This window comes from Seriola lalandi, unplaced genomic scaffold, assembly GCF_002814215.2.
Source record: "Seriola lalandi dorsalis isolate HSWRI2012SDOR001 ecotype SW California unplaced genomic scaffold, Sedor1 jcf7180002054602, whole genome shotgun sequence".
Classification (NCBI taxonomy): Eukaryota; Metazoa; Chordata; class Actinopteri; order Carangiformes; family Carangidae; genus Seriola; species Seriola lalandi.
Genome location: NW_019525155.1, coordinates 44,572 through 55,292, shown reverse-complemented (window position 1 = coordinate 55,292; position 10,721 = coordinate 44,572). Strand labels below are relative to the sequence as shown.

The following is a 10,721-nucleotide window of genomic DNA, read 5'->3' as shown; positions in this document are numbered from 1 at the left end:
GGGTGGGGGTTGGGGGGGTGGGGGGGCAGATTCTCTTACAGCCGCAGGCCGCCGTCACTGCAGCTGCTTTAATGTTTCTTTCTCCTTCTGATTGTTTCCAGGAAAAAGATTACGTTGGTTTCGCGACGCTGCCCAACCAGGTGCACAGGAAGTCGGTGAAGAAAGGGTTCGACTTCACCCTCATGGTGGCAGGTGAGGAGAGGCGTGGCCTCTCTGAGCGCCGGTCCGGCTGATGGCACAGTCTCATCCACGCGTCACGCTTTTGTTCTCGAGTCTTTGTTACATAAAGAGAAAGACTCTCTAACATCACACCTCAGTTTTCACAAATCTCTTGTTTCCTGTGAAAAATGTCTCCGTGTTAAAACCCGAGCGTTCGTCCTCAGGAACCAGATGAGTCACCGCATTATTTTATTACACAACAATATTTAATCACACTCTAAATCCGCCCATTAAATATTCAGAGTGTGACCTCTGCGCAGCCACAATGAAGACTCACATATCTGAGTTCACCAAAACCACAAAACCATGTCAACGATTCCGACAGCGATCTGACGGCTCGTGTTCAGACTCTCAGTCCGTTTCTCTCGTTGTTATCGAGTCTGAAAGGCAGAAAATATCGACGCGATATTTGAGACAAATTGAATTTTTATAAGTGTGTCTCAGTCTGGCAGCTCGGATCAGATTTCACTCGCTCCTGGATCCTGGATGAGTCCGGGCGACGGTGCAGAACGCTTCTGTGTATATAGGTCAGACTTGTAGGTTGCTTTGGAAAGTGTTTATCCATTACTTTTATCTCCTTATGCACACATTTAGCTTTAACTGTTTATCTATTGCTCTTATAATGATTACTTTCAACCATTATTCATCACTTTCAGGTTTTTAATTAGTCCAGCTCCTCTGCTTGCTCAAGACACATCCGCAGTTTTGATTCTCTCGCTGTTTATTTCTTCCTGAACACAAATCTGAAGATATGTCTTTGAATCAAATTGAGTCTTGTGAAGTTTATTTGAGTTGATTTCTGTGTGATTTCCTCTGAAACTGTGAAAGGACAAGTGTCTCTGCTCTACAGCACGTTTTCTACGGTGGCCCGGAGCGGTCAAAACACACGAGCTGCACGAACCAGGCTGGGACGCGCTTGTTGTTCAGTCACAAAGAACTGAACAACAAGTGCGTCTGAACCTGGTCCATCACTTTTTAGTGTCCCCCTGGAAACACTTGCGTTGTGTTATGAGTACGTGTAGGTTGTGTGTTTTCGTGTGTTTTCTGCAGCTGCAGTGCGTTGAGCTTCAGGGCCACCGTACATTTGACATTTCAAACTGACATTTTGTGCAGCAGCTTTAACACGAGCTCCTACAATCATGAAAACGACACGTGTCTCTGTGTGTGTGGAAGAACAATCACACCATGGAAATACTGAAGTTTAATCTGAAGATGTAAAATCTTAATCTTAATTAGTTTTCAGATAAACGAGGTGGAGTTGACGTGTTGACGTGTGTTACAGGTGAGTCTGGTCTGGGTAAATCCACCTTGGTCAACAGCCTGTTCCTCACTGATCTGCATAAAGACAGAAAACTGCTCAACGCTGAAGGTGAGTCACCGGCCAATCAGACCTCTGCACACAGGTGAGGCCGAGAGCACCTGCAGATGGGGGGGGAGGGAGACGAATGACTTCTGTTTCCTGTTTCAGAGCGAATCAATCAGACGGTCGAGATCACGAAACACACGGTGGACATCGAGGAGAAGGGCGTGAAGCTGAAACTCACCATCGTGGACACGCCGGGTTTCGGAGACGCCGTCAACAACTCCGAGTGGTGAGTGTTTCCTCTGGAGCCTGAGGCCGGGTCAGGAGAAGCAGCTGTGCAAGATCAGACATCAAATCACATTAGATGGAGCTTTCTCTGGTTTTACCTTAAGTGAACTGGCTCCTGAACACAACGCTGATCTGACCCCGCCTCCTCAGCTCCGTCTCTCTCTGTAGTTTCACCCACGTAGAAATAAAAGCTCCGCACGTCTTCTGTTCAGCAGGGAACTGAACAGCTCACACTGCACAGCCTGACAACAGTGAACTGTACTAGTTCTTATGATTCATAAAGAGTAAATGGTGTTATTATACATCGTGGTTACAAAGCATTGACTTCTGTTTCCTCCAACAAAAGGTTTAAATTTCATGAATATTTCTTGATCATAAACAGAAACTTTTACTTTAATATATTTTTGTTTGTGGTTGTGACGTGTCAGGAGACGTTACACATCTATAAACTACGAGTGCGACGAGCTGTTCAATCCTTCTGGCCCAGGTCTGGCCCATATATACTTCCACATCCGGGCAGAGTCCGGCTGTTATCCTCCGGTACTGACTAACAGCTGGAAGATTTTCTGCACCAGAATCAGTCCAGATGTGGAAGTAGCATCAGACAATCATGCTGTATATGGGCCAGATCTGGGCCAATACTGGGCCAGAGGGGAACAAGCAACAGATTTATTTTGATGTCTGGGAAGCTTTTTTATTTTTTTTAAATTGGTTAATCCATTCAACAATGTCCTGCTGCTTATCTGGGTCCAGGCCACCTGACAGTAATTGATTGATTAATTAATCACCTGGTCTGTTTGTTTTGGAGAGGAGGAAACCTCTGAGGATAATTCAGCTGCTGATAAAAACCTCCTGAACCAATGACGCTGAATCAATTCCCACGAACAACTCCCATGATCCCACGCTGCTTCCAGAGGTCACCAGGGTTGTTTATAGTTTAGATTGAGAGACCCCTAGTGGCTGAAAGTGACATATCGTGTGTTAAAGTCCCTTTAGCTTCAGCAAAACCTGCCAGAAAACCTCTGGACTTTAAATCGTTTCTGATCATCTTATTATGGGCTTTTGTTTGAGTTGCTTTGCCAGTTTCATTTGCTGAGCTACAGTATTGATTTAATCTGATTTCATTAGGACTTTAATTATATTTCTCACCGTCTCCCTGACCCTGTTGTATTGATCTCTCTAAAGTGCCACACGCTGCCTTCACTTGTTGCTTCTGTGTCGTGTTTCACATTAACCGAGGAACAGGATTAGTGTCATGGTTTCTGCAACATATTTACATAAATAAAAAATGTGTTTCAGAGGAATCTCATCAGGAAATGAGCTGCTGTCTTGAGTTAGCTTGGACTTGTATCCTTGTGTATCCAGTGTGTTTTGAGCATGTGTCAAATGTCAGACTATTCCTTTAAGATAAAGCTAGGTTTATAGTAAAAGCACATGAACATACATGTTTGTGTTGCAGCTGGAAGCCCGTCACAGATTACATCGACCTGCAGTTTGAACAGTACTTCAGAGACGAGAGCGGACTCAACAGGAAGAACATCCAGGACAACAGAGTTCACTGCTGCCTGTATTTCATTCCTCCGTTTGGACACGGGTAACACACACACACACACACACACACACACACACACACACACACGGTGCTTACTGTACGAACACGCATGCATTAAGCTGACGTCGTCCCTCAGGCTTCGTCCGGTCGACATAGAGTTCATGAAGGCGCTGCAGAACAAGGTGAACGTGGTTCCTCTCATCTCCAAGGCCGACTGCCTCACTCCCAGCGAGATCAAGAAACTCAAAGAGCGGGTGAGGCCACAAACCATCCGTACATTTTAATATTAAGATGAAGATTTAAGTCAATATATAAACATATTTCCCCAAATAATGAACTTTTCCTTTAAAATTATGCTGATTTCTTTTTCTCGACTTCTGCTCAGTATTTTTTATTCCCAAAAATAAACGTGTTTTCTACGTTAAATCCTGTATTTGAATAGAAATAAAAATGTGTAGAATAATAGATTCAGTATCAGTTCAACACATGAGCTTTACTTTAACCATCAGTAAATATATTGATCCTCTGACCTGAGTTGACGGGGAAAAGATTATGGAACTAAGAGTTGAGCTTCATTAGATCTGGATCCATCTTCAGCTGGTTTCACTGTGAATGACTCAGACGTTTGACCACAGAGATTTTATCTCTGTGGTCAAACGTCTCTTTAAAGCTCTCACACAGGCCAGTGACCTCCGGCTAAAATCCAGCACTCAGTGGGAGGGTGTGTGTGTGTGTGTGTGTGTGTGTGTGTGTGTGTGTGTGTTTCTTCCAGCTGAGGGAAGAGATAGATAAATATGGGATAAAGATCTACCAGTTCCCTGACTGCGACTCAGATGAAGACGAGGAGTTCAAGCGGCAAGATAAAGAGCTGAAGGTGAGTCGAACACATCCTCCATCACTTCTGATCGTTGTGGTGTTTAACAGGTTTGTTGCTTCAGTACTTTAGTATTATAATTTATTTACTACTTTATTCCTCTTCACTACATTTAAGAGGGAAATATTGAGCGTTTTACTCACAGCTGCAGCTACGAGTTATTTTACAGATTAAAACTTTATGTACAACAATAAAAGACAAACATGATGTACAGCTTTACATATGACTACACATCTGCACAGCCAGAAATACTGAGCTCATAAATGTAGATGTCGCCGAGCGTCGTCTCACCGGCCAAAAACATTCTCGTTTTTTTACCCTCTCATTTAAATGTTTCAGTGAGTTGTGTTGTTTTCTGTTTCAAGTCACGATAAGAGAAAATGCAGATGTAGCACTGATAGCTAATCTAAACCTACGTTAGTGTTTGTGTAGTTAGCATCTTTTCGTGGCGCCTCAGCGGCTCAGCTGGTAGAGCATGTACCGCAGGCCATGGGTTTGAGTCTCTCTCTCTGCCTGACTTTCCTGTCGCTCTCTCTCACTGTGCTTTCACAATAAAGGCAAAAGTGCCCAAAAATAGTTAGTATCTTTTATTGTAGTTTTATTGTAGTTAGCATCTTTTCAGAATGGATAGCATAGTTAGCATCTTTTCAGAACGGTTAGCGTAGTTAGTATCTTTTTAGAATGGTTAGCGTAGTTAGCATCTTTTCAGAACGGTTAGCGTAGTTAGCATCTTTTCAGAACAGTTAGCATAGTTAGCATCTTCTCATAACAGTTAGTGTAGTTAGCATCTTTTTAGTAGGGTTAACATAGTTAGCATCTTTTTTTAGAACAGTTAGCGCACTTAGCATATTTTATTTGTTTATCTTGTTTGTTAGCTTGTAACCGGCAGCAGCTGACTCACTGGTAGCGGTTGTGCTAATGCTAACTCTGTCTCTCTGTACTGACAAAGGTTCAGGTATATATTAGACACTCAGTCATGGTGTCGACTGACTGTTTCTGTCATCATATGTCTTGTATTGTATAAAAACATCATTGATCGTTGATCGGTGGTATCAATACTTGCACCTTCAGTAGGGGATCAGAGTGTTTGCGTTCCTCTGCAGGAGAGCTCTCCGTTCGCAGTGATCGGCAGCAACACGGTGGTCGAAGCCCGAGGTCAGAGGGTGAGGGGGCGGCTCTACCCCTGGGGCATCGTGGAGGGTAAGATACTCTCTCTCAGATGGACCGTTTTTTCTTTTCTGCTCTCTGCGGCGTTACCATGACAACGCTAATCGCCAGTAATGCCGATGTAAATCTCTTCCCGCGCGCAGTGGAGAACCCGTCCCACTGCGACTTCGTGAAGCTGAGGACCATGCTGATAAGAACCCACATGCACGACCTGAAGGACATCACCAGCGACTGTCACTACGAGAACTACAGAGCGCAGTGCATCCAGACCATGACCAGGTGTGTGTCCCTGAACTGCACCTTGTTTTCACTTCACCGTGGCCTTTTGTGAAGAAACGCACTCACTAGTTTAACACACTACAAAATAAATAAAGACACAGGAAAACTTCTGTGTTTAGTTGTCGAAGCTTTCACCTGCTCCTGTGTTAGGGTTAGGGCTCACTGTGACTCTCAGCCTCTCAAAGTAAACCAGTGTGTTGTTGTTGTTGTTGTTGTTTATCTGTGATGTCACAGTAAGATGAACGCAGATAAGCGGGTGGAGAGCCCCCTCCCCATCCTGCCTCTGTCCACTCCGGACGTGGAGACGGAGAAACTCATCAAAATGAAGGACGAAGAGGTGAGAGAAGAAAACCAGCAGGAGGTGTTACATCACCGAGACGCTGATGTGAATCCATGACCCAGATGTGATATTATGTAACCCCCCCCCCCCTCTCCTCTGCAGCTAAGGAGGATGCAGCAGATGCTCCAGAAGATGCAGCAGCAGATGCACGAGCAGGACCTGTGACCTGTGACCTCTGACCTCTCGTGTTACACCTGTGACCTTTACACCTTTTTATTTAGGAGACAAACTGACAGAAGATCAAACACACAGCACCAACATAACCCCTCACTGAAGCCAAAAAACCTTTTAGATGATCACAGTAGATACTTCACCTGGTCACAGAGAAACGGTAGATGAAAGAGAGCATGCTGGGAAATGTATTTTAACTTAACTGAAATGTTTCGGCACCTTTCGGAAGGTTTGTTTTTTTATTGCAGTCATCAGCCAAGGGAGTGTCGTTAGGCAATAGAGAGTAGGTTGCACTTCATCACCTTTAGATTTACAACTATGTTTTATACTTTGATACTAAATGAGACTCAAGCACCAAAACCTCAGTTCATGCAGGAGTTCATGAACTGATTGTGTGGAGTGGCACCCAGACTGAAAAGTGGCTGATGGTTTGTCGCTGCTGCTGCAAGTTTCACTGCAAGTTTTAAACAAATTTAGAGAAAAATCTGCAGAAATGATGAATTAATGTGTTTCCCTCCTCTGCTGCTGCTGAAGGAGACGAGGTTATTATAAGATCCAGTCAGAGCTCAGACGAAGGAGAACATCAGGAGATCTGACATTTCTGTTTGTTTCATGTGTTAATGTGAGGAAGGTTCCCTCCTCCTCCTCATCACGCCACACACAGCTGATGCTTTTGTCCTTTCACTGGAAGAGACGAGTGATGTTAAAGTCACATGATTCACGTACGTCAACGTTTATTCACTGATTATAAATGCACGTTTACATTTTCTTGCATTTTGATGCACCAACTTTTCCACCTCAGCAAACTAAAAACTTTTTTTTTTTTAATTTTGAGAAGCTTTATGTTTCCACCTTTTTTATTATAATAATAATAATTTTTATTCATTGAGCACTTTTCATACAAGAGATTTTCTCAAAGTGGTTTTAAAATGAAATTAAAAATGAAATAGTAGAATAAAACAAGAAGAACAATGAAAATACACAATTGACAGTAGATGATAAGATATGTAAAATAAAATAAAATAAAAACAGAAATCAGTAAGAAAAGTAAAATATGAGAGAATTAATTAAAAGCCGAATTAGATACGATTTTAAAGAAAATGCTCTTGGCAGGTTTTTCCATAGTTTGGACCATAGTTTAAAAAAAGCTGCGCTGTTTATTTTGTTGTGTGTAAATTTGCGTTTAATTAAAAGCAGAGAGAAGATCGAAGAGCTTGTGAAGGTTTATAAAACAACAGGGAGTCTGCAACATGAGCCGGTGCCAAACCATTAAGAGAGAGATAAAGATACTGGGAGCCAGTGGAGTGACTGGAGGAAGTCATATGATCTCTCTTCCTTGTTTTAGTTAAAAGTCTAGCAGGACTTTCAATTGTCTTTCAATTGACTGCTTCAGAAGAGCAGTTTAAAGATCATTGCAATAATCTGATCTCTTTGGAATAAAAGCAGGAATAAGCTTTTCAGCAGCTTTACGGGATGAGAACGGCCGTACTTTGCAATATTGTTAGAAATTTAGGATTAAAATCCAACAATCTGACTGTTATGACCCACAGCTACAAACCAACCACTCAGACTCAACATGTGTGGGACACTATCAGCCTCTTTTTAATCTGGGTGCTGCAGTAAATGTGTCTGTCTCATGCATTTTAAGAGTTTTTACTCCGCATCAGTGAAAGCCATAAACACACGTGTTCTCCAGACAATCTCCTGCGAGCATGTTTGTTGCGTTCGTGCGCCTAAAAATACAGTGATAATCAGTATTTCTCACAAGTAAAATCCTAAAAATTGATTAAAAATGATATAATAATAATAATGATAATGATAAAAATAAAACTTTTTTTTATATAGCACTTTCAAAATCAGTGTTACTTTAAAACGAGGAAAAAATGAATCTTTCTTTTCATCTAAAAGTGTATTTTTATGCTAATAGAGTTAAAGTTTTTTTTTGATAATTCTGAATTATTTGTTATTTTTTAAATTGACATAACTGTCCTGAATTAATATATTTGCACTTTTTTTTCTCCAAAATAACCCTAAACGCTTCGTTTAATACTATTTTTTCAAGAGAACTTGAAGGTTATTGTCTCAAACCCACTGAGGTTCAAGGAAAGACAACTAAAGCAGAAAACATCAAACATCTGGAAGCTTTTTATAGTCTACTTTGTTTAAAAAAAATACATAGTGTATTAGAGGAGGGGAGGAGGAAATGCAGTGGATCCCTATAATGTAAAATGAATTCTGTCAATAAACTACTGATTTAAAGCCGCATTGATTATTTATTTCGGCCTCCTGCAGGCAGCAGATCAAGATGTAAACACAAGATTGACATCTCCTTAAAAAGTCTGTATGGTGAATTTGCATTTATATATAACATATAATAATCGTACAGACTTGGAGTTGTGTTTGTGTCCATCTGAAATGAGCAGCCACTGTCATTATGAAAGTGTTGGTTAGTGCAGCTTTAAACTGTGACCACAGATTTCAAGTAGCTTCCTGTAGCAGCAACCACTTATGAGTTAAACTTTTAATTTGTTAAAGAATGAATGGGCCGCTTCCTCTTTCAGAAGTTACATAATCTCCCTTTAAAGGATGATTCTGTGTTTTTGCCTTTGAGTCGCCACATGTGACTGAATTAATGAATTTTTACAAAGTGTTAGGTTTTGAAGGAAGCCCATGAAACAAGACGAAGAGCTAAAGCCATGCTAGCGGCTACTGTGAGGCTGTAATCGAAGCTAATTGGAGCAAAATGCTAAAGTCAACATGTTAACACGCTCACAGTGACAATACTAACATGCTGATGTTTCGACAGGTTTAAAGCTGCATTCAAACATAATGTTGGCAGAGTGGGAAGAGCCAGAGAAACAGCCTTTATTCTGCTTGTTTGTTCTAAGGAAATTAGCTCTAGTGCTAACGTTGTTGAAACAGCAGATAAACAAGCCAACTTAGCTTCTTTATTTGCACATTTGTTCAGTTTATTTACAAGTAAAACCAAATCCAAACAGTGAAGAGCTCCTATAAAATGAGGTGAACAGCTTTTCACACTTGGATTCTTGCAGCTAGACATGAATGTGGAATAACGTTCATGTCCACCTTCTTGGTTTAAAGGGTTAGCAAGCTAATATTTGCTAATAATCACTAAAGACAAAGTAGAGCTGTAATTAAATTATAATTTGTGCCATTAGTTTATATTGAAGAGGTTGAAACTGTCCTGGAGGCACTGAGGGAGATGAAGCAGAGATATCTGTGAGGTCAAAGATACTTGTACACACAGGAAGTCATGCTTATCAACGTGATCAGCAGCAGCAGCGCCGGTGGCGGTTAAAGTCTGAGTCACAGTCACAAAGACCGATACATGTATTTTTAGATTCAGTGTGACTTCTGCTTCCCGATGATATCATTACCTCCAATGGTCGTCACAGATAAATGTCCACAGACCTGCTTAGAAAAAAAGACGCTCCTAACTGCAGAACTCACCTGAGAATAATCAGGATTTTAAGTTTTCTGCAGTATAAAATGAATCCACTGATAGTTGTCTGTACATCCATGAGTACAACACAAACTGGATGTGCTAATGCTGAATTCAGCATATTTAATTTGCCAAAATGTAAACGCAAAAGGTTTAAAAAGTGGGGCTCAAGTTGTAGCCCATTGCGTAAATCACTGAATACATGGCAATATTATACTTCCTGTTTCTAAAGTAAAAATTTGCATCTGTTCATATAAGTGAATACTTTTAATATTTAAAGTGACATGATCCAAAAGACACTTAATTATACTGATATTTAAGCTCATGTTCTCTCCTAAATAAAAACTTAAATTTGGGGTAATTTAAGTCAGATCTGGCAACACTAGTAGGGTGACCAGATGTCCCCGTTTTGCGGAGACAGTCCCCGTTTTTGGTCGCATGACCCCAGAAATGTCCCTGTTTTTAACTGAATCAAAAACAGACATCTAGCTTTGTGCCAACAGAGGGGGCTATAGAGGCAGCTATAACAGCCGCAGAAATGAACCTACAACCATCAAAATAGATTTTTTTTGTTGTCTCTAGGAATAGAAAAGGTTAGTTAGCTCACTTAGGAGTTCTTCACCAGGCAGTAAACTAATGAAAACAAACAAAAAAAAAACCCAAAGACCCCCAGCTGGAACTTGAAAACATAGTTTTTGTGTTGTAGGAAGTCAAAAAGAAGTTGGCTAACTGCCTGCAATGGACTTCACGTGACAATATTTACAACCTTTTATATGAAAAATGCTTTTGATCTGTGGACCCTTACGAACTATAGGAATGTAAATAATCAAGCAATAGATAGACAATCGGACTTCACAGCTGCTTCAAAGGTAGAGAGTCGTCATTTTATCAGTCATCCTTCACCATAATTCATTACAGTGCAACAGTGACCAAGGTCAGAATACATGAAACTGATATATTTTCAAAAAGAAATCTGGTGACCTGAAACAAAGTTATTACAATTTCTGCACGAGTTTGAGAGTTAGTTGACACCATTTTGGCAGCACTTCAAAGTATTTTTTGGGG

The 10,721-nt window shown here is 41.0% G+C and overlaps 1 protein-coding gene across 1 annotated transcript in view; it reads left to right on the top strand.

The window, feature by feature from the left end:
• septin5b (septin 5b) overlaps positions 1-8,452 on the top strand; it is an 11,988-nt gene extending 3,536 nt beyond the window's left edge. Inside the window, exons 3-12 of the mRNA XM_023419415.2 lie at positions 102-192; positions 1,502-1,588; positions 1,688-1,811; positions 3,270-3,404; positions 3,499-3,616; positions 4,135-4,236; positions 5,340-5,436; positions 5,547-5,682; positions 5,917-6,019; positions 6,125-8,452. Coding sequence (XP_023275183.1) covers positions 102-192; positions 1,502-1,588; positions 1,688-1,811; positions 3,270-3,404; positions 3,499-3,616; positions 4,135-4,236; positions 5,340-5,436; positions 5,547-5,682; positions 5,917-6,019; positions 6,125-6,187 — 1,056 coding nt within the window. The 3' untranslated portion in view covers positions 6,188-8,452. The remainder of the gene's footprint in view (positions 1-101; positions 193-1,501; positions 1,589-1,687; positions 1,812-3,269; positions 3,405-3,498; positions 3,617-4,134; positions 4,237-5,339; positions 5,437-5,546; positions 5,683-5,916; positions 6,020-6,124) is intronic.
• The last annotated feature ends 2,269 nt before the right edge of the window (positions 8,453-10,721 follow it).